The sequence below is a fragment of the Stegostoma tigrinum genome, chromosome 8, assembly GCF_030684315.1.
Source record: "Stegostoma tigrinum isolate sSteTig4 chromosome 8, sSteTig4.hap1, whole genome shotgun sequence".
Classification (NCBI taxonomy): Eukaryota; Metazoa; Chordata; class Chondrichthyes; order Orectolobiformes; family Stegostomatidae; genus Stegostoma; species Stegostoma tigrinum.
This window is the reverse complement of record NC_081361.1, coordinates 17,333,831-17,358,652: the sequence shown is the minus strand read 5'-3', so window position 1 is coordinate 17,358,652 and position 24,822 is coordinate 17,333,831. Positions and strand designations below refer to the sequence as shown.

Below are 24,822 nucleotides of genomic sequence, written 5' to 3'. Positions count from 1 at the left end.
ATTAGGAAATTCCTGCTGCTCTCAAATGCTTGTTTATCTGGAGTCATCCATACTCACTGAATTTCCTTTCATGAAGAATTCTTGGGTAGAAATTGCAGCACTGAGCGCACAACAGTTATAGACATAGAAAAGGAAGAAAGGCATTTCTGTTACATAGCATGTTTCATGACCATTGTAGATTCTGAAGCGCACTACAGCCACTGAAATATAGTTGCGACATAGGAAATGTAAGATTAAGTTTGCACATAAAAAGGTCTCACAAATTCAAGGTATCAGAAAGCATTCTAGGAGCAGCAGCCGAAACACCTACAATAGATTCCAACCTGATGAAATTGTAGCATGAATAGCAGAAGCAGCACATGATAATATCCCATCCCCAACGTTTGGGGAGCCCAGCACATTAGTGCAGAAGATGAGGCTGAAACATTTGCCACCAGTTTTAGTCAGAGTGCTAAGTGATTGATCCATCTCAGCCACCATCTGAGGTCCTCAGCATCATACACCAATCATCAGTCAAGTCACTTCACCCCATGTGACATCAAAAAATGGTCACAAGCTCTGACAACATCCTAACTATAGTGCTGAAGACCAGTGCTCCGGAACCAGCCATGCTCCTAACCAAGCTGTTCCTTTACATCCTGAACACTGGACTCTCACTGAAAATATTGAAAATTGGACAGGCATGTCCTGACCACAAAAAGCAGGACAAATCCAATGTGGCCAATTGCTGTCATCAATCTAATCTCAATCATCAGTGAAATAGCAGATGCTGTCATTGCTGCTATTAAACAGCACGTACTCAATAACATGCTCACCAATGCTCGGTTTAGGTAATCCCCAGGACTAATTGTGCCTGACCTTGTTACAGACTATCCTTGACGTGAAGACAAAGTGTGGAATCAAGAAGCCCTATCGAAATTGAACTCACTGGGAATCAGGTGAAAACTCTTGAGTGGTTGGAGCCATTCTAAACACAAAAGAAACTGGTTGTAGGTATCCTGAGGCCAATAATGTTAGCTTTGGGACATGACTGGAGTGCTTCTGGATATTGCCCTAGGCCCAAGCATCTTCAGCTGCTACATGAATGACCTTTCTTCATCGTTAGGTTAGAATACTGTAGGTTAGATGGGCTTCAGATCGGTTTGACAGGTCGGCACAACTTCGAAGGCCGAAGGGCCTGTACTGTGCTGTAATGTTCTATGTTCTAATTGAAAGGGAAGAAGTCTTGAAGGGCTGAGTGGCCTACTTATGATCTTAATTAATACGTCATTGGTCAGGAAGGTGATGGAATATTCTCATTTGCCTGACTGAGTGCAACTCAAACAAAATTCAAGAATTCTAACATCATTCATGAAAAAGCAGCTCACGTGCTACGCTTCTCATCTACCACCTTAGGTTTTCACTCTCTTCACCACCAGTAATTCGTGGTGGTGTTGTGAAGACTTGACAAGATTCACTGCAGCAGCTTACCAAGGTTCTTTGGACACTGCTTTCTAAACCAGCGATCTCTATGACCTAAAAGTTAAAGGCAACAGATGCATTAAATTGCCCACCGCTACAAGTTTGCTTTCAAGTTGCACATCATTCTTGATGTGGCACTATACCTCTGCTCCATCATTGACAACAGTTTATGCTGACCTTGCACGGTCTTCCTAACAGCACTTTGAGTGTACTTGCATCCCGTGGACTACTGAGGTTTCAGAAGGTGGTTCATTCCCACCTTCTGAAGGACAGTTAGTGATGGGCCTCAAATGCTGTCTTTGCCAATGATGCTCACATCCCATGAAAGATGAAGAAAAATTTCAAAAGAAGGACCCGGAAAATCTGCTTCTGGCATGCAAGGAAAGAAATTGGCCTGGATTCTCCACTTCTATTAATTAGCAGTGTCATGGGATCTTTTGTCCACTTTGAGAGGTTAGACAGGGCCTCTGTTTAAAAGACTTGTCTGGCACAACAGAATTCCCTCCGTTCTGTGCCAGATTGTAAGCCTTGATTTTTGTATTGTTGGTATGGAATGGGGTGCACAATCTTTGGACTTTAGAGGCTGCTTCTAACTAAGTGGCTGAGGTACAACAGCAAACTGATTAAATAGCACGGAGTTAACTTGTGTTCAGCCGGGTGATCTGTATTGAACAGCAAGTAAGATGTTACAATGCCTGTAGTACCCTGGGGAAAATAATCACCCCACATTCGCCCTTATACAGTAGCAACACTCCGTGGTGGCACAGTGACGCATTAGCAAACATTGCATGCCTCACAGCACCAGGGACCTGGGTTCAGTTCTAGCCTTGGTTGACTGTATGGAGTTTCCGTATTTTCCCCATGTGGGTTTCCGCCATGTGCTCTAGTTTCCTCGCCCATGCCAAATTGCCCCACAATGTCCAGGTGTGTCCAGATTAGGTGGGTTAATCATGATGAGTGCGGTATCATATGGATACAGTGGGGTGGTATCTGCAGACCCAATGGGTCAAATGACCTCTATCTGCTCTATAAGGATTCTATGACACAGCAGTCCTGTCCACCTACACAAGGCAATAAAATGTGAGGCTGGATGAACACAGCAGGCCAAGCAGCATCTCAGGAGCACAAAAGCTGACGTTTTGGGCCTAGACCCTTCATCAGAGAGTGGGATGGGGTGAGGGTTCTGGAATAAATAGGGAGAGAGGGGGAGGCGGACCGAAGATGGAGAGAAAACAAGATAGGTGGAGAGAGTATAGGTGAGGAGGTAGGGAGGGGATAGGTCAGTCCAGGGAAGACGGACAGGTCAAGGAGGTGGGATGAGGTTAGTAGGTAGATGGGGGTGCGGCTTGGGGTGGGAGGAAGGGATGGGTGAGAGGAAGGACAGGTTGGACTGGTTTTGGGATGCAGTGGGTGGAGGGGAAGAGCTGGGCTGGTTGTGTGGTGCTGTGGGGGGAGGGGACGAACTGGGCTGGTTTAGGGATGCGGTGGGGGAAGGGGAGATTTTGAAACTGGTGAAGCCCACATTGATACCATTAGGCTGCAGGGTTCCCAGGCCGAATATGAGTTGCTGTTCCTGCAACCTACGGGTGGCATCATTGTGGCATTGCAGGAGGCCCATGATGGACATGTCATCTAAAGAATGGGAGGGGGAGTGGAAATGGTTTGCGACTGGGAGGTGCAGTTGTTTGTTGCGAACTGAGCGGAGGTGTGCTGCAAAGCGGTCCCCAAGCCTCCGCTTGGTTTCCCCAATGTAGAGGAGGCCGCACCGGGTACAGTGGATGCAGTATACCACATTGGCAGATGTGCAGGTGAACCTCTGCTTAATGTGGAATGTCATCTTGGGGCCTGGGATGGGGGTGAGGGAGGAGGTGTGGGGACAAGTGTAGCATTTCCTGCGGTTGCAGGGGAAGGTGCCGGGTGTGGTGGGGTTGGAGGGCAGTGTGGAGCGAACAAGGGAGTCACGGAGAGAGTGGTTTCTCCGGAAAGCAGACAGGGGTGGGGATGGAAAAATGGCTTGGGTGGTGGGGTCGGATTGTAGATGGCGGAAGTGTCGGAGGATGATGCGTTGTATCCGGAGGTTGGTGGGGTGGTGTGTGAGAACGAGGGGGATCCTCTTAGGGTGGTTGTGGCGGGGGCGGGGTGTGAGGGATGTGTTGTGGGAAATGCGGGAGACGCGGTCAAGGGCATTCTCGATTATCTCAGGCAACCAGCTTGTAACTGATGTCCTTTTCAAGCCCACCGACTCCCACAGCCAACTAGAATACACCTCCTCCCACCCACCCTCCTGCAAAAATTCCATCCCCTATTCCCAATTCCTCCGCCTCCGCTGCATCTGCTGCCACGATAAGACATTCCACTCCTGCACATCCCAGATGTCCAAGTTCTTCAAGGACCGCAACTTTCCCCCCACAGTGATCGAGAACGCCCTTGACCGCGTCTCCCGCATTTCCCGCAACACATCTCTCACACCCCGCCCCCGCCACAACCGCTCTAAGAGGATCCCCCTCGTTCTCACACACCACCCCACCAACCTCCGGATACAACGCATCATCCTCCGACACTTCCGCCATCTACAATCCGACCCCACCACCCAAGACATTTTTCCATCCCCACCCCTGTCAGCTTTCCGGAGAGACCACTCTCTCCGTGACTCCCTTGTTCGCTCCACACTGCCCTCCAACCCCACCACACCCGGCAACTTCCCCTGCAACCGCAGGAAATGCTACACTTGCCCCCACATCTCCCCCCTCACCCCTATTCCAGGCCCCAAGATGACATTCCGCATTAAGCAGAGGTTCACCTGCACATCTGCCAATGTGGTATACTGCATCCACTGCACCCGGTGTGGCCTCCTCTACCTTGGGGAAACCAAGCGGAGGCTTGGGGACTGCTTTGCAGAACACCTCCGCTCAGTTCGCAACAAACAACTGCACCTCCCAGTCGCAAACCATTTCCACTCCCCCTCCCATTCTTTAGATGACATGTCCATCATGGGCCTCCTGCACTGCCACAATGATGCCACCCGTAGGTTGCAGGAACAGCAACTCATATTCCACCTGGGAACCCTGCAGCCTAATGGTATCAATGTGGACTTCACCAGTTTCAAAATCTCCCCTTCCCCCATCGCATCCCTAAACCAGCCCAGTTCGTCCCCTCCCCCCACAGCACCACACAACCAGCCCAGCTCTTCCCCTCCACCCACTGCATCCCAAAACCAGTCCAACCTGTCTCTGCCTCCCTAACCTGTTCTTCCTCTCACCCATCCCTTCCTCCCACCCCAAGCCGCACCCCCATCTACCTACTAACCTCATCCCACCTCCTTGACCTGTCCGTCTTCCCTGGACTGATCTATCCCCTCCCTACCTCCCCACCTATACTCTCTCCACCTATCTTCTTTTCTCTCCATCTTCGGTCCGCCTCCCCCTCTCTCCCTATTTGTTCCAGAACCCTCACCCCATCCCCCTCTCTGATGAAGGGTCTAGGCCCGAAACGTCAGCTTTTGTGCTCCTGAGATGCTGCTTGGCCTGCTGTGTTCATCCAGCCTCACATTTTATTATCTTGGATTCTCCAGCATCTGCAGTTCCCATTATCTCTCACCTACACAAGGCAGTTTGGTGGTTTTCATTGTCTAGGCCTGCACTTGAAAATGGCCAGTTGGAAGACTATTCCAATCTCTTGGGAAACCTGTTTTCAACTCCAGTCTCCTCCCCAGATCAAAGGTTTGAAATGGCAATGGGGTGAGAACAGTAAAGAGGGAAAAATAAAAAGAGCCTGCTGCCCCTGCCTTGATGAGGAGAACATTCTAGAAATCAGAGTGGTGTCAGATGTTGTGTGACTCACCGTGTGTTGCTGTGATGTTTGGTTTTGTTTTGGCAGCACTGCCTTTAATCAATGCTACAGCTAAAAAGCCTTGGATGAGGGAAGTGAAACACATTACATTACATTTTAATTCACCTTCATTATGACACTCAACCACAGAGCATCTTCAGGGAGCTGCTGTGGTAAGGTACTTGAAGCGTCATCATTAAAGAATTACACACTCTGCAACTTTCTCAGCAAATTTGAGCTTTCATTAATTTTTTTATCTCTGATAGTAGCCCAATCCAATAATATTTCAACCATGACCTCCGAGACTAATCCAATAAACAAGAGCCAAATGGAAGTAACCTTTCACCATGCATTACAGAAGCACTGCTATAAAAGCAAAAATAGCAGCAGTGAATGTGTGATGAAGTTTTGTCATACATCCTTTTTATTATTTGGAAACGTCTAAATTTGACATAACCACGTACAATACAAATCAAACTTAAAGCTGTGTATACTAAGAAGGGGATACTGTGTTTTAGTTTCATTTTTGACATATGTACTTGGGGGCAGATCAATTTGGAAATTTGTTTTAGGGCATTTAATGAAGACTTTTAAAAGAAAACGCTTGAAGTGAATATTTCAGCGTTTTAGAAAACAAGAGAAAATAGTCTGTAAGGAGTGCAATGTCACAGCAAGACAGACAGAACTGAGATTCCTTTTAGAAGAACAGCCATCCAGAAGACCGTGGAGTATGCAGACTCCCATTCCGAGAGAACAGGTCGAGGGCAGCAAAGGTGCTATTAGCTTAACAGTCTCTGAGATAGTGAAAGCATGTTTCTCCATCATGTCTGGTTGGTGGTGCAGCTCACACACTTAATGCATGTGTAAAGACTAATGCAAAACAACACAGAAGAGCTAAATACTTTGATTACCTACTGGTCTCTGTACCATCCTCTATCATAAGCTGTGGAGTCCTCTGTATTCCTCCAACTCTAGCTCTTGTGAATCTTCTAGTTCCTTTGTTCTATTATTGGCAATTGTGCCATCAACCATTTAAGCCTTTGGTTCCAGAATTTATTCCCCGAGCCACTTTATATGACTGTCCCTAACTCCTCCTTCAAGAGACCGCTTAGAACTTTGAACGTAGAACTGTACGTCACAGTACAGGCCCTTCTGCCCACAATGTTGTGTCAAACTTTTACCCTAAATCTAAGGTCTATCTAACCTCCACCCCTGCCTTTATACTATCTTCCATACGCCTGTCTAATAGCTGCTTAAATGCCCCCAATGAGGCCAACTCCACTACCCTCTTTGGCAATGCATTCCACGCCCTGACCACTCTGAGTAAAGAACCTTCCTCTGACATCTCCCCTGTATCTACCTCCACTCACTTTAAAACTATGCCACCTCGTAATAGCTACCTCCACCCTAGGAAAAAGTCTCTGGCTATCCACACTATTTATACCTCTGATTATTTTGTACACCTCTATCAAGTCACCTCTCATCGTCGTTCTAAAGGGAAAATCCCTAACTCTCTCAACCTTTCCTCATAAGACCTTCCCTCCATTCCAGGCAACATGCTGGTAAATCTTCTCTGCACCTTTTTCAAAGCTTCCACATCTATCCTGTAATGAGGAACTGGACACAATACACCAGATGTGGCCGAACCAGGGTTTTGTATAGCTGGAGATAACTTCTGTTAATGAAAGCTAACACACCATATGCCTTCTTAACTCTATCCACCTGGGCGGCAGCTGTCAGGGTACTGTGAACATGAACCCCCAAGATCCCTCTGCTCCTCCACACTGCCAACAATCTTTCCCTTAACCTTGTATTCTGCTTTCAAATTTGCCCTTTCAAAATGAATCACCTCACACTTTTCAGGGTTAAACTCCATCTGCCACTTCTCAGCCCATCTGTGCATCCTATCAATGTCCCTTTGTCACCTAGAACAGCCCTTCACTCTATCCACAACTCAACCCGCTTATAACTAACTGCTTTAGCAAGCCTATGTACTGATCTTGTCACATGTTTCCCTCATTTAAAATGTTATAGTAGTGCATCTTTGGTTTAGGATAATTTGTAAGTAATAACACTTAACCTGATGGCCTTCACTTTTGTTTTATCTTGGTTTATGCACATGTGCAGTCTGTGTTTTAAATACACAGCATTGCTCACTAACTCTCCTAAACTGTTCTGCACCTCCGAGTTAACACTTCCCTCTTTGCAACTTGCCAACTTGCTGCTTTCTTCTCGCAAACCTTCCACTCTCCATGTTTGCAACCTCCCACTCACCGCTTCCTTCTCAGAGCCCTCCCGCTCACTGTCTCCCCATTGCAGCCTCCCGCTCACTGCTTCTCCCTTCCACCTGCATTACAGGTTCAGGATATATCCTTTTTATTATTTGGAAGCTCCTAAAATTGATGTAACTACGTGCAGCTTTATGTTTGATTTGTATTGTGTATGTTAAGACGGGGATACCTTGTTTTAGTTTCATTCTGGCCTCTGTACTTGGGAGCAGGTCAATTTGGAAGTGTGTTTACGTACATTTAATTGAGACTTTCAGAAGTCATTTGCTTAATACCTTTGCTTAACAAAACGTTATCTGTCTCAGATTTAAAACAAACAACTAATCTAGCAGCCGCTGCATTTGTAGAAGAGAGTTCCAAAAATCTGCCGCACTTTGTACGTAGAAGTGCTTTCTGACATCTCTTCTGAATGGTCTGGCCCTAATTCTCAGACTATGTACCCTAGTCCTAGAATCTCTGACCAGTGGAAATAGTTTATCTTTCCCTACCCTGTCTTTTCCGGTTGATATCCTGAAGACGTTAATCAGGTCACTCCCTAACCGTCTAAAATTCTAGATAAACAGGCTAATTTGTATAATTTCACCTTATAATTTAGCCCCTGGAATCTAGGTTTCATTTTGGTAAACTTACGTTGTATGAAAAGAAATGCTCCAGAAACAGAAGGCCTTAAGTTGTCGCAAGAGGAAGTCATCCAAGGTTGTTGAATGTGTGGGTTTAAGGAACACAAGTTAAGGAGTAAGTGAGCTGTGTTAAACCATTTGTTCAGGACATGGACATTAACTAAAGAAGATGGTATTGAGTGAAAGTAATTACAGCCATATCCACTGAACGATGGAATTTAAAGTGGAACAATGAAGTTTGAATTATTGTAAAATTGTTGTTTAGAGTAACAGGATTGAGTCCTTATTTCTGATATTTGTACTTTAAACTGTTTCAGTAGTTCTCAGTGTAAAATAATCGATTTCATTTCTTTTGTGTGTAATAATTTTTGATGTTCTTCTGTTAAAACTCCATTGACAGCCTCTTGTGAATGCATGTAGTGATTGATCACAGTTTAAAAAAATCTGCAAAAAGTAAACTGTGTAGTCTATCAAACCAGGTTTCATTCTGGGATTTGACATTGCCATTAGGTGGCATCATAACAAAATGTGTTCCTTGGTGGGATAGAAATTAGTTTGAATATTTTAAATTTGAAATTTTAAAAAGTAAATTTTTTTTTAAAAGACTAACAACGTGGTAGTTCTGCACACAAATCTGAGGTGCTGTAGTGACATATATTACATGGGTGGAGTTGCAAAATGGTTCTGACTACGTTACTTAGAGTTCTTTGGTTGTTAATTGATTTTTTGTCACATTTTGTCACAAAATATAGTGAAAAGCTCTGTTTATGAGCAGTTCAGGCAGATCACAGTAAGCAAAGCTGTACAAATCAAAAAGACTTAGAGGCAAACAGGTTTCATTGTCGTTTACATTATTTGAGGCTCAAGTCCATTCAACAGTTTGATAATGGACAGAAAGAAGCTGTTCCTGAACCTGATTGTGTGTGTGTGTGTGTGTGTGTGTGTGTGTGTTCAGGCTTCTGTATCTTCTGCCTGACAGAAGAGGTTGTAGGAGGTCATTACCAGAGTGCAATGGGTCTTTGATGATGTTGGCTGCCTTTCCATGGCAGCAAGTCGTGTAAATGGAGTCCTTGGATGGAAGATTGGCTTCCATGATGGCCTAGGCTGCGTACACCACCTTCTGTAGTTTCTTACAGTCCTGGGCAGAGCAGTTGGCGGACCAGCCCAGACAGTATGTTTTCAATGACGCCTCTGTAGAAGTTGGTGAGGGGCCTTATGGACATGCCAAATTTCCTGAGCAGCCTGAAGAAGAAGCGGCATTGTTGTGCCTTCTTGACGTTGCATCTACTTGGGAAGTCCAGGACAGGTCGTCAGTTATTGTCAGTCCGAGGAATTTGATGCTCTTCATCTTCTCAACCTCCGTTCCATAGATATGGATGGGGGTGTGTTTTCCCCCTTTCTTTCTGAAGTTGATGATCAGTTCTTTAGCTTTGCTGATGTTGAGAGAGAGGTTGTTTTCATTGCACCATGTCACCAAGCCCTCTATCTCCCTTCTGCATTTTGACTCATCATTGTTAGATATCCGTCTCTGTACGGTGGAGTCTTCAGCACACTTGTAGATGGCATTCATTCGGAATTTGGCAACACAGTCATAGGTGTACAGGGAGTACAGTAGGGGGCGGGAATGGATCCTTGGGGGGGCTCCGATGTTGAGTCTTATTGTGGGGGAGATGCAGTTCCCTATCTTCACTGATTGCAGCCTGTGGGTCAGAAAGCTGAGGATCCAGTTGCAGAAGGTGGAGCCAAGACCAAGGTCACGCAGTTTTGAGGCCATCCTGGAGGGGATAATGGTGTTGAAGGCAGAGCCGTAGACAACAAACAGGAATCTGACATACGTGTCTTTGATGTCCAGATGTTCCAGGGAGGAGTGCAGGGCTAGGGATATGGCATCCACTGTGGACCTGTTACATCGGGAGGCAACCTGTAGGGGATCAAAGCAGGCTGGGAGACTGGAGTTGATGTGAGCCACGACCAGCCTCTCGAAGCACTCGTGATTATTGAGGTCAGAGCCACAGGGTGGTAGTCATTAAGGCACACTGCATGAGTTTTCTCAGGTACGGGGATGATGGTCGTCTTCTTGAAGCAGGTAGGGAGTTCAGCTTGTAGGAGGGGGAGGTTGAAGATGCCGGTGAAAATCTCTGCTAGTTGGTCTGCACAGGATCTGAGTTCTCGGACAGGGACACCGTCTAGGCCTGTTACTTCCTTTGGGTTGACTCCCAGGGAGGTCGATCTAAAGTCCAAAGTGGTAATGGAGGGAACAAGTGTGTCGGGGACTGTTGCACAGACATCACCATGCCATTGACATTCTGCTCAAACCAAGCGTAGAAAGCATTGAGCGTGTCAGGGAGGAATATGTTTTTGTCCGCTATCTTACACTGTTTCATTTTGTATCCCATAATGCCATTTAGACTTTGCCATAAGCGACAGGTGTCTGTTTGGTAGGCTTGGGCTCTAACTTGGCCTAGTTCTTGGCCTCCCTGATGGCTTTGCGGAGGTCATGTCTGGTTTTCCTTTGTTGGTCCGGGTCTCCCGTCTTGAATGTTGCACGTCTGATCTTCGGTAGGGAGTGGATTTCCTGGTTCATCCAAGGTTTCTGGTTGGGGAACACTTGGATTGACTTCTTTGGTGCACAGCCCCCCACACGTTTACAAATGAAGTTGGTGACGGTGATGGCGAACTCGTTTGGGTTTTCCGCTGAACACTTGAACACGGTCCAGTCCACGCTATCCTGGAGACTGTCTTCCACTGCCTCAGACTAGCACAATACTTTCTTTTGCGAAGAATTCTCCCATTTCAGCTTCTGCCTGTAAGCTGGGAGGGGGAACACAACGCTGTGGTGGGATTTCTCAAAGGATGGGCAGGGGATGAAGCGGTAGGCATCTTTGGTTGTGTGGCTGTGGTGCAGAATGTTCAGTCCCCTGGCGGGACAAGAGATTTGTTGGGGGGCCTCGGGGCATGTTGTTTGGGAGCAAAATTTTCTTTGGGACTAAAAATATAACAGTTAAAAATATTATTAATATCTTTGACAATGGATAGTGAGTGCGTATATTGGTGGATAGATTGAGTATAGATACAAAATCTTGATCATGTAATGTTGAGATACTTAAATAATTACTCAGCTTTTAGTATTTAAAAAGAGGAAACCCTGAAATTAAGAGATAGTAAGAACTGCCGATGCTAGAGTCTGAGTAACACAGTGTGGAGCTGGAGGAACACAGCAGGCCAGGCAGCATCGAAGGAGCAGGAAAGTTGACATTTCGGGTCAGCTTTCCTGCACCTCTGATGCCGTCTGGCCTGCTATGTTCCTCCAGCTCCACATTGTATTAACCCCAAAATTAATGTGTCCTTGCTAGAATTAGCTAAGATTCAGTCAGAAATTTAAAAAAAAAAACTTGAACTGGAAGAAAAAGAGATGAAAAAACCAATGTCAAGGGGAAAAAAAGGGGGAAAACATGGAAATTAAAGGAGGCTTCACTTGGCAAAAGAAAAGCAAGTAGAGAAAAATGGAGATGAGGAAGAAAATGAAAGAGCGATGTAAGTGAAAAAAAAATCTTGAATTCCAAACAAATCAGACACATGATTTTGCTAGGGAAAACAGTAGAGTAAAAGAAGAAGGAAGTAGTGGAGCCTCAGACGAGGATTCTGATTCCATTGAGGGGCTTAATTTAACTAGAAAGCTCATTTTAACACCTAAATTTGCAAAGGATGAATTTGAAAGGGTTTGCACTAATTTGAGAAGATAACTGTGCAATTGAAGATTTGAACAGCTCTGAACATGTAAACTAGTTTGTCAGAAAAACAATCAGCAGCTTTTGAAGCTGTTAAAAGATGCTTGTGAGCTTGTCCCTGAAGTTTGTCAATTTCAATTTAAGACAATAAGAAACCTAATCAAACGTTTGTGGAATCTACAAGAGGAAAGGAAATGCTTTGGGATCAGTGTATCCATTTACAGGAATTAGAGAAAGTATCTTAAAATGTAAAGGAAATCATTATTATGGGGGTATTCTGAAATATTATTCTGGTAACCCTCAAGACTAATTTGGTGAGTGCCAAATATTGAAGATCTAAAAAACAACAGTTCTTATGGAAATCTGTTACATCTTTGATAGTTACACGTGTGAAAATGGTCATATGGGAATCAATAAAGGAATCTGGATATGAAGTAGACAGATGGATGTTAAACTAATAAAGGAGAAAGGCTGGCATCTAAAAGGTAAATAAAGAAAGAAATATCCTCCTGTTTTGATAAGATTGGCCATATCATAGCTAATTGTTGCAAGTTAAATAGGAGTCCCTGGCATAGTAGGAATGCTGAAAGAATCCTTGGAATTGTCATGGGGAACAATGTGCCTGTTCCATTACCTGTCTCTGGGGTACCATTACAAGCAAGGTTCACTGGAACTTATCAAATAAAAAAGGAACTCAATGGTCTGAATTATGTAGGGATTCGAGAGAGGGAAGTGACCAGTGAGAGACTCCGAAGAGTGAAGCAGTCAACGAGGGTGTCAGTGGAGGGTTGTGACCAGTCAGGATGGGAGAGGGTGGTGATCAACCCGGAGATGGGAGACAGTTATAACCATTGAGAGGGAGCAACTCGCAAACCAGTGAGAGGATCAGGAGAGGGTCACAAGCTACGACCAGTCAGGATGGAAAATGGGCCGTTGCTAACAATATCTCGACGTCTGTGTCAGTTTTTATTTACGGTCACAAGTAGACTTTTTACCTACACTTGAAGAATATAATACAGTCTTATTACACCTGTTCATATGGGAAAGTGATTTTCATTTTGCAAGTTTTCATTTTGCGTGCTGTTTTACAGGAAAACATCAGAAATGTGAAACAAGGAATAACTGTGTATTCTTTGCCCATTTTGTTTGATAATGGTCGAACAAAGTGCCATGGGACATTTTTAGTCTAAGTTACTTGTAAATATAAGTTAGTCTTGTTGTTTTGTATATATAAGCACCCTAACTCAGGATAGTAGGTTAAGTTAACTAGTTTCATTAATCATCAAGCTGGTAACATTTAGTGTCGAGAACGAAACATTTATTACCTTTGAATCTCTGTGTCAATGCTGAATATTCCAAAACCAGGTTCAAACATAGTTAGATATGTAATGAGCTTTCTCTGTACTCTCCCAAAATATTGTGAAGTTCAGCCTCAGGAAGTGTATTCCTTACTGTTACATTTTCCAACCTGTAGCTCATCTACGTGAGCCTTTCTGTTGGTGGGAGAAATGATCTCAGGAAGTAGTATTCTCACTGCTCCCAAGGTTTTTTCATGCAAATCTGTAGTAACCAGGCTAAAATAATGCTACTTGGGATAATTGTAAAGGTTATCACACTGCTCCAAATTGCTTACATGATCATTTTTTTCCTGAACCATTAGGATCTGGATTCAGATTACTCTAACACTTTGTGTATTCCCTTTATAGCCAACAGGGGAGATTTCTATTCTTAATTTGAAGCCAAATCCCAGAAGTTAAAGGCCAATGGATTAACACTGGCCACCTGCCAGGCCTGTTGAAAGTTAACTCTAGATTTAGTTAGCATCATAAAGTCATACAGTGGCTCCATTAATATTCCTATATGAACATTCATTACATGATCCACATTTATCTGGTGATGGAAATGGTCTATAGTAATATCTTTTTCTTCTAATTGCAGGACAGTGAAGGACAGACAGCATTGCATTATGGTAAGATTGTCAGCTTAACTTTATAATTTATTCTGTGTTGTAAAAATCTTCTTGCCAGATTTTGAAATGGGGTTTTGACCATTTCAACCATGGCTTCAATTGTTGACTGTCTCCAAGTCATTGCTTTGGGACACAGGTAGTCACAATGACAGATAAACAATGAAGTGAAGATGGTATTGGTTCTTCCAGATCCTTCCTTGGCCTATTTTGCGTTACCTCCTGCAATCCTGTCAGCTTTTCCTTACATTGTATTTAGGCAGAATGGATAGCCAACCTGAAAGTGGTTCCCCAATGACAAGTAGATTTCTTTCTCTTTGAATTTCATAGCTGATGATTGTGTTTTATCCCGTGTTTCCACAGAGGAGAAAATATACCAGCTGTGTTACATTACAATGACAAATGATATCAAAACATAATTATGCAGCAAACTTTGTTTTAACCGGCACGCTTGATAAATTGACAAAAAATTATATACCTCAACTACTGTGAAGTTTACTGTATTATTCTGTTTGATCATTATAGTTGTTTTAAATTTATTTACCTCATATAAATAGACATGTTGTTCAATTGAATGGTCACATGAAATATCAACAGTTGATTCAATTTCAAATCAATTTCTTCTCAAATACTGCAATGTACTGTGATGTCCAAGTAGACAGTCCAGGGTCTGAGTGAGATTGCTCTCTGCTAGTAAGTTTTATTTAAGGCCAAGTTGCATTATTTTTAAAATAATTTATACTGTAAATAAAGGAAAACAGTGATGTGTATACCCCCAGCATTACTTTTCCATTACATAATGTGTTTTTAACATTGATAATGTGGACCTCTTAATTATGCCGAGCACATTGTTTGCCCCATAGGTGCCGGATAATAAAAACTTTATTGTACTTTGAGTTTGATGCATCTCCACAGTGAATACGAGGCCACTTACATTAAACATTGTGTGGCCTGGTTACACCTTCAAGGCGAATTTTTATGCATTGGCCACCCCTACTTGTAAATTATTTCATGGTATTAGCTTGGTAGGAAGAGAAGATTGAATCATTATCTTCACTGTCTTAATTAATTTGCTTACACTTCTTGAAATGTATTCCCATATGCAAGTCTTAAAGTACATCTCAGTTTGAGTCCTAATCCTCAAGGCCATATCTTCAATTTCTTCCAAAGGTGCAAATTTCCCATAGATTTAAGAAGATTTAACCCATCGACCAGGACTTCCATGATTCTTCCTTCAATGAGAATGACTCTGTAAAGTCCAGCTGCACACATATGCAGTTTTTTTTGTGATGCAATAGTTTCAGAAACAGCTGGACTGCGTCTTCATCACAGCAACTTCTGCACCTTATTCCTGATTTCTGTACTTTGTAATTGTAATAAAAGGAAAATATTCTACGTAAGCAGTTTATACACAACATACCTTCCCAAAGTTGATAACCATTCCGAAATTCATTCAAAACATCTCAGCAGTTGGTAGGCTTAAGTAATGTTTAGATCCATTTAAAAAAAAATGAGCAAGTGGATTGGAATTGGATTGAAGGGGAGAATCTGAATCTGAGGCTGGTTTTAAATTGCATTAGAAGCAGAGAAGCCTCATGTCGGTATCATGGATTGGTCCTCTTGAGAGGAGACGAAGAATTTCAAAATCATGTCAACACGATCTTGAGAGGTAGAAATTAACTATAAGAACATATACGCCGTGGTGATTTAGTTATACACCCCAACCCTGAAAATATGGAAATTGAAATTAAAAATTCTTACAACCAACAATGAACACTTTTTAAAATGACGATTTCCAGGATCAATGGGTTGTACCAATGTCCAACGAAACTTTTTAATTCTGTCTCTTGCACTGATGCTTACTATAAACTGTACTTTTTTTTGGCTGCTTTCCTCAAAATTCAGATTGTAGTGAATTCACTATCTCTTTAGATTTACATTTATTTTGATAATATTCAATTTTTTAACATCTATTTTGTTTGCCAGCTCTAGGATTTTTCAAATCCATCCAATTTCTAAGTTTATTTCAGATGTAAGCTGAATATCATCCACAAAAATCAATAATTTTCTTTCTGTTTTTCCCTCCAGCAAACCCTGGTTTGGCTTTATCTTGAACTAATTGAGAATATTCCCAACTTAACTGGAATAGAGTCATTTAACTAAAGCAAACATTTCATTCTTTTTTTTAGACGAAAGTTGGAACTCTGGATAGTTGAATTTATGAGCTTTTCTTTAAGCTGACAAAGCTAAAGATTGGATCCAAATCATGCAGGAGACAGTGCTGCTAACACTGCCTGCTCCACAAGCACAAAAAAGACCAGTTGCCTGACACCATTCCTGCCATTTGATATAATTAAGATGGAAGCAAGTGCTTGCCCATACTTTATCATCTTTAAAGATTGCTGATTATGATATTGGAACATTTGGACATGTCATGGATGTTTAAAATTTACAATGATCTACAAGAGAGTGATACACTTTACAGACTACCCAGTGTGTAGCTGCTGTATTCAACCATTTTGATGTTTGCATATGCATGGAAGGCTTTACATCAAAACTGACATCGCTATGTAGTAGGTTTAGTTGTGACACCAGTATGCTTCACTGGTCTTCTATCATGTACGTAAAGACATCTGTACTGCCTTTATAGGACTGAAGTGTCTACTAGATATATTACTCTCCGTGTCGATACATAGTGTTTTTGTGAATTTCCTTGTCCTGCTACTGATTTATACACAGTGCTTATACATCCCTAAGATGTGAGCAACTAACTGGCAGTCATATAAACTTCTCTTATTCAAAGAGGAAACCAATTATTGTAAATGTGAGCTTAAGCTAGAGAAAGCCATGATTTTGAGTGAAGCATTATGATAAATTTTGTACATTATTTTGCATGGTGAACTCTACTGGAATATTACGATCCTTTGATGGTCCTCTCAGGATCTGACTCCCTTCCCTTTCCCTGACTTACAGCTAAGTTTGACAACAGTCCTTAAAACAGTTCGATGTATTACATATGATGTCAAACACATTTTATGGACACACATTGCAGCTGAAGTTATGAGATTCAGCACAAGACAACAGTCAGACTACTTACTGAGGGACGTTTAGTGGGTTACTGAATGTGGGTTCAAGCATATACTGAATTGACTTCTCGAAAACAAAACATTTATTTTAAGGCCATGGGATATTTCCCTTTATATTTCATTTCTATCTATGTTTTGGTTCTGTTATCATAAATATCAAAGTTAACATTCACTACTACTTAAATTGTAGAATAATTGTATCAGTAAAGAAAAGGTTACATTTACTTAGTGTTTTTCACAGACCCGGGGCATGTCTTGAATGTTTTACAGCCAGGTGAGTACATAATATTCCGTAACACGGGAAACATGCCAACCAATCTGTGCACGGCACCGTACCGCAACAGGGGCAAGCCCACCAATGATGGATCATGATTATACAAAGGGACAGAATTTGAGGAAGACAGAGATCGGAAAGTTTCAGTGCTGCCAGATGTTAGAGATAGTGAAGAGCAAAATGCTAAGGCAAGCTGAAATTAAGGGTGTGAGTTTTAAAATCAAGACATTGGCAGATTGAAAGTCAATGTGAAGGTCAGCAAGCCACAGAGCTATTTGGTAAACAAGGCTTGGTGTGAATAAGGATGCAGGCAGCAGTGTTGAGAGGCTGACAGGGAAGGATGGGAGTAGTCAAAGCCAGTGATAACAAAAATTTGGATGACGGTGTCAGCAACAAATGAACTGATCCAAGCGTGGAGTTGGCTAAGGTAATCAGTCTTGATGATGGTGTAGATATATGCTTGGTATCTTGTCTCACCCAATTATGACACCTGTCACAGTGTGGCTCAGCTTCACGCAGTTGCCTGGAACTTGTGGTTATGTTCATATTATAAATTTCCTGTTCCAAATATGGAATGGAAATTGTATTTGTAACCTTCTCATGCTGTAATTTTGTCTTCCACCAATATATGTATTCAGTGTTCATTATAAAGGTGCACCTAGAAATTTATAGCATAAAAATAACAAAGTGCGGATGGTAATATTTTATACATCCATCATAATACATGTATCCTATCAAATGAAATCTTTAAGTAAGTGATTCTTTTTTCTGATGTGTAGACTCTACAATTATGCCTGGTAAATATTGATTCTAAACAGTCATTCTAAGAATCCCTACCAAAAGTCTCATGTGGAGAAAATTATTACCTCTCAGTCGGGTAGCATGTTGAAAGAGCTCCGCTATTCTCTGAGTCATCAGAAAAGTTACAGGTTTATGCAGGATTCCGCAATTTACCTGACTTTCAGACCCAGGTTGACAGAAAACACAAATGAAGTTTCTGTAGTTGACAAGATTTGCTGATTATTACAAGTAAATGGACTGTAGCTATAGGTTAACAACTACAACCTATTGGCTTGTAATTTTACTCGTTCAAACTCTAATGCTGTTTATGAGCTGCGTTACTAACGCACACACACACACACACACACACACACACACACACACACACACACACACACACACACACACACACACGCGTACACGTACACACACGTACTCGTATACACACACACATGTACGTACACACACATGTGCGCACACACACACACACACACAGAGCGCGCGCACACACATGCACACGAAGTTAATGTGGTGTACGTGGACTTCCAAAGGGTATTTAATGAAGTTCTGCATAACAGACTGTGAAGGAAGTTAGAACTCATGAAATAAAAAAGACAGGGGCAGCATAGATATGAAATTGACTGGTTGAGTAGCAGGAAACACAGACCAGAGATGAATGGCTGTATTTTGGACTGGAGAATGGTTTATATTGCAGTTTCACATGGGTCATTGTTAGGATCCTTGCTTTCCTGGATGTGTAATAATGACAAGACTCTAGTGTGGGAGCACTATATCAAAACTTGAAGATGACACAATAGCTAGAAATGTTGTGCGCAGTGAGAGTGGTAGTGTTAATTTCAAATGGACATGGACAAGTGGCAATTTAATGCAGAGAAAGTAAAATGAAGAATGTAGCATGACAATAAGAATACAGTTTTATTGGGAGCGCAGGAGCCAGAGGGATTTGGAGGTATGCATGCAAAAACAATTGAATATGGCAGGACAGGTCGACGAGAGTGGTGAATAAATCATAGTCAATCCTGGCCTTGAGGAAAAGAAGCACAGAGTATAAAAGTAAGGAAGTTGTGATGAAGCCACATATAACTCTGCCTCTGCCTCTGCCTCTGCCTCTACCTCTACTGGAGTATTGTGCAGATTCCTGGCACCACACTTGAGGCAGAATGTGGATGCATTGGAGACAGTGCAAAGAAGAATCAGTAGAGTCCTTCCAAGAATGGGAGTCCTTATCTATGTGAATAAATTGTAGATGCTTGGATTGTTCTATTGGGAAGAGGGAACTCTGAGAGGAGATCTGACAGCTATTTTTAGAATGAGTAGATGTTGGGAGAAACTGCTCCAATCGGTGGAAGGATTGAGAACCAGAGGACACTAATTTAAGGTGATTGGCAAAAGAAACAGGTATGGAGAAAAATATTTTTACACAGCGAATAGCTAAGACCTTGAATGAGCAGCTTGACAGTAGTAGAGGCAGATGGAATCACAGCCTTGAAAAAGGAATTACAGCATTAGCTAAAGTGAAAATACTCAAAGCGCTATGATGGAAACTTGGAGAAATGGAACAAGGTGAATTGCTCTTGCAGATTTAGCATGGTGATTACAAGTGAACTATTGTCACATGCTACATTAATAGGAGATTCTCGAAGGAGGTGTAATGCTTTGCTGTCATACAGGATGGGGAGGTGAGAGATATCGTTGGATGGGTGTGTGGCTGCCAACTGCAAGTCTGAAATAGGGTAAAGGTGAATAGCAGCTTTATTCATGTGTTACATGTGGCTCCTGCCTCCTTTCTAAATTAAAATTCCTCTGAACAATCTGTGTTGTGCCTTTAGCAGTAATAATGTTCTTCGAAAAATACAGACCTGTCCTTCAACTCAGGACTTTGTAGAATTAATTCATTTGGTAGTTCATAGCAAATGTTGTTTACTACTTATTATACCTGATCAATTCTACAGCTCATCAAACAGATTCATGCATCAGGATTGTAATTCAGCTGAAGATCTTTCTTTAAATGCACTGTATTGATGTTCAGTTGGATAGAAGGGGAAAGGGTGCAGATGTCCAGTTTTGTCCAGTTCATTTGAACAGCACTTGCCAATAAAATGGTGGAGTTTGATTCTACAAACTTTGGTCATATCTGAAAAGAACACTTTAAGGGATACAGTACAAAGGCAGCACGGTGGCTAAGCAGTTAGCACTGCTGCCTTTATAGCACCAGGGAACTCAGTTCAATTCCGGCCTTCGGTGACTGTCTGCGCAGAGTTTACACATTCTTCCTGTGCCTGCGTGGGTTCCCTCGGGGTGCTCCGGTTTCCTCCCACAGTCCAAAGACGTGCAGGCTAGGTGGATTGGCCATGCTAAGTTGACCTGTAGTGTCTAGGGATGTGCTGACGTGGTGGTAGCTATGGCTAAATGCAGAGGTACAGGGATAAGGTGGGTCTGGAGGAAAGCTCTGTGGAGGGTCGGTGCAGACTCAATGGGCTGCATGGCCCCTTTCCACAATGTGGTGATTCTATGAAGGTGAAGTAGTTAGACACCCCAGACTGCTGTTTTTGTGGAAACCATTTGAGGTAATAATTGAGTATATCAAACCAGAAAGAATATTGGGAACTCAGTAGTCTGGAGGCTTAGGTCAGTTGCTTGATGGGGATAAACCAATTCTTTCTGTCTCCCAGAGCTGGCCTGATAGTAGAGAATGCTATGCCATGCTCCTGTTGAGCATTAGAGCTCCGAAGAAAACAATGACCTTAACAGTGCGCGACAATAGGGATGAGAGATAATGGGAACGGCAGATGCTGGAGAATCCAAGATAATAAAGTGTGAAGCTGGATGAACACAGCAGGCCAAGCAGCATCTCAGGAGCACAAAAGCTGACATTTCGGGCCTAGACCCTTCAGACAATAGGGATGTCAGGTTCACATCAAGTTTAGCCCTCAAACCTTACAGAGAGGACTCTTGTCTTTGACATTGCTTGAGCTTGTCAGCCAAGAATAATGACATTGAATTTGAGTCAGAATGGCCTGAGATTTTCCCCAGTGTTTGTATGGAGCTTCCCCTGAATGAGCTGATAAGCTTGGATGGCATAAAATGAGATGTTTTGACCGCTGCTATTATTTTTCCAAGGAGAACAATGACAACAGATCTGAAGATTCCAACCTGAGGAATACTTCCAATTTTACAACCCAATTCTGGGCTGTGATTTTGTCAATAGAGTAAAAGTGGGTCTCCTGAACAGGATGCATATTGAAGTTGCAATGCAACCACACCATTTTTTTTAAGAAGCACAATGTCAGCATTCAATGCTAGCTCACTTTGATCACAGGAACACAATAGCAGATAAGTCACAGCTCTAGCATTAATTTATAGTATTCTTGATATTTTACCTGGTGGTCATAATTGGTGAGATAATATCAGCTGAATGTAATTGTACTAAATAACTGAATAAATAGTATGTGTAATCAGTAACATCTGCTTCATGATTTATTCCCAAGATGCATTAGGCTGGTGTCTCAATGTAAACTTCACTTAAAATTGTAAAGACTCAAAAATGTGCATTGTGCAGCAACACCCGTAGCTCGATATACTGTCATATACAGCAGTGAATTTTCATTATCAATACTTTCCACATGTTCATCACAGGAACTTAAGGTAGTTTACATTTAAGTTACTGGGTTACTACCAACAAGTTACAGGAACTTATTACATTGGAAACAGATGAACAAGTGGAGAATATTTACAACTTTGAGTATATGCCAGCATTCAATTTCACAGTGACTGCTCAGACTTGGCATCTCTTAAAATCGTCACTTAGCAAAAAATGTGTCAGTCCCTGTTTTGAAATCATAAGCTGAGTCCCAGCCTTAGCAGCATTAAGGGGCATTCCAGACTTTCTTAACACTTTGAGTAAAGAAGTGGTTCCCGATATCACCTTTGAATGGCCTGTCTGTATTCTCAATGTGATGTCCCTTCATTCGCAATTTCTCCATCAAAGCAAAGGGTTTCTCTTTATCAATCCAATCAATTTGTTTATTCATCTTAAAACATCTCTGTTAGATCACCCTATAATGTCCTTTACCCATGAGCATATCAGTCCATTTTGTGCAACTGATCCTTGTATTTTAACTCTTACCCCATTTCTAGATGTACATTTTTATTTAAATATGTAGCCTCAGTTGATATTCAGTGATTTTAAGCTTCCATTGAGATAATGTTGTAATAACTGATTTGCTCATGGCGTTTACTGAATCAGTTACCAGATGACCAAGTATGCCCTACAAATGATGCAACTGTCTATATGAATCAATATTAAAGAAGCTTTATTTTGTAAGAGCATTTATTAACATATACAGTAAGGTGATTTTGTTTGAGAGTCCCAGGATATGGCAGTCTCTGGGTTCAGAATAAGTTTGCAGCATTTTTAATTCACGGAAAATGACCTCTAATACAGTACCATGCTAACACATGGGTTTCACTGTGCTTTAGCAATAAACTTTATGCTTTGGTATTACAGTTTTTTTTCTTCCCAACTACAGCTCAACCAACTCAATCTGCACATTTTCACAGTAATCTACAGACCTTGTATGATAAATCGAGCAAATTAATAAATCGGCTTCTTTACAATAGCCACTAAATCACCAAAATGATTTTGTGCTAAATTATTTTAATGGGCTGGGTCTGTAATCTGTGTGTCAGATTTTTGTTGCAGAGATGATGACCCTGAACCAGCAGATACTGTGTGTGTGTGTGTGTGTGTGTGTGTGTGTGTGTGTGTGTGTTCAAACCGGCAATATTCTATTGTGTAGACAAGACCCCTCCTGGGGTGGGTTTATTGCCTATAAGCAGTCCCTGAGGAAATCAGACTCTTCTTGAAGGAAGATTGGGGGGTTGGGAGGGGTCACATAAGGGGGACAAGGCGGGTTCCGTGTCCTTGGAGCCCTTTGCTTTAGAGGCACCATCTGCCGCTTTGTGCTGCCTCAGTCCCATCAGAAAAGACCTCGACAGCAAGGGACAGGAATCAGCACAGGGAGCCGAATGACTGGAATAATGCAAGTTGATGAAGTTTAGGAAGAGATGAGCATTCATTTTCCCTTCTCTCTGTGCAAGGCCAGAGTTCTGTCACTTGACAAATGGGGGTCCTGGAGCACCATAAATTTAGCTGTTTAACCTCCTGAGTCTTACACGAACATTACATGAGCATTTCCTGCATCCAGATTTCTAATACTACCAGGCTTGCATTTTCCATTTTTATATGCAGTTGGCAATGATAAAGTCTATATTTCATTTTGCATGACACCAGCTTTTACAGTATTATTTAACCCTTCTGGCACTGCGTTTTTTTTATCCGTCATAAATATGCATATTTTTTGTATGCATACTTTAATTTCCCATAACACAAGCATTGTATTTCCACACAGTTCATAAAATAAAAATGCAGCAGGTATCACATGGGCCATTGGCACTGCAGCACAAGTCACATGGGGTAGTGCCACTGCAGAAGAAGTCAGCTGTTGCTATGGGAAGGTAGCGGCTGTCACGCTGAAGTAACAACGCCAAAGGTCGCAAGCTCAGATTCAATAAATTTAGTAATTTTGAGAGCTGGTATCAGAAAGAATCACTAAAATCAGCCTGATCGTCATAAAAACCAAGCTGATTTACTGGGGCACCTGACGGGAGACAGAGTTTTCCGCAGTCCTGTCTTCAATGGCTAACTGTGCCTGCTGAACTAGCCTGGCAAACCAGCCTTCCACTACAAAGCACCGATGTGTTTTAGCATACTTCAGTATGTTTTGTTTTTCTGAGGCAGTGCCCAATATTGGGTACAATTCCACGACTGTTCCTGCCCTGCATTATTATAACTAGGTGACCAATCTGTACATTTGACCATAACCCATCAGATTATTCATTTGTATGGGAAGAACACGCCGGTTGATCCTGGTGGTCGTGTGTGCATTTGTAAAGTACAGGACAGCTTTCCTCTGCTTGACCTTTGTGGTGGTAAGGTTACCAGTCGCACCTTTATTCTATTGATCTTAGTATCACTTAGGCAGTCAAGAAGACATTTGTCCTCTGCGTAATACATACCTGACTGTGCAGCGTCATTAACTGAAGAGGAGTGGTCTGATCCCTTATATCAAAGATAAATGCACCTGCGGAAATGTAATTTTCATCCTGAGATAACATGAACTGAAAGATCACTACAATCTATTTGGGAAAAATGTATTGGCAGAGTGTTAGTTTCAAATAGCTCTATATTTTCATGATACTTCAAAATTGCAGTTTATGTAACATTTCCTGGGTTGAAAGATGACAGTTTTTTGTAATCAAATATCATATTTAATTGAAAATATTGAACAGTAGTGAAGTGAACGCAAGAATCTGATCTTCATATAGGGCCAGAATTTACGCTGACCTATAAAACCGTTCATTAGATTTTTAGTTCCGTACGTACATTTCGTAGACTTTTCTGTGACAATTCGTGATCAACCAACCGTCTAGAAGGCACAGTGTCAAAGTGCACAGAGTATCTGGAATGCAAGTGCATCTCCTTACCCAATCACCTTAGTAACTGGTTAATAAACAGCACAGTCTGAATCAAGAAATGCAAGTTGGAATATTGTATTAATGTTATATCAGATTTTTAAAAGGGCAGCAAGTAAGAGAGGGAAATAAAGTGTGAGGGATTGAGACTGATAAAATAAGAAAGATAAAGTAAACCATCTTTTTGAAACCTCCAAGAATAATTAAAATCTGAAGATTGGAACACCACAGTCATG

At 42.1% G+C, this 24,822-nt stretch overlaps 1 protein-coding gene across 2 annotated transcripts in view; it reads left to right on the top strand.

Moving 5' to 3' along the window:
* The window catches only part of LOC125456665 (acyl-CoA-binding domain-containing protein 6-like), a 190,556-nt gene that overhangs the window by 151,719 nt on the left and 14,015 nt on the right, over positions 1-24,822 (top strand). For both annotated transcript variants that reach the window (XM_048540016.2, XM_048540018.2), the window contains exon 7: positions 13,864-13,894. In XM_048540016.2, coding sequence (XP_048395973.1) covers positions 13,864-13,894 — 31 coding nt within the window. The remainder of the gene's footprint in view (positions 1-13,863; positions 13,895-24,822) is intronic.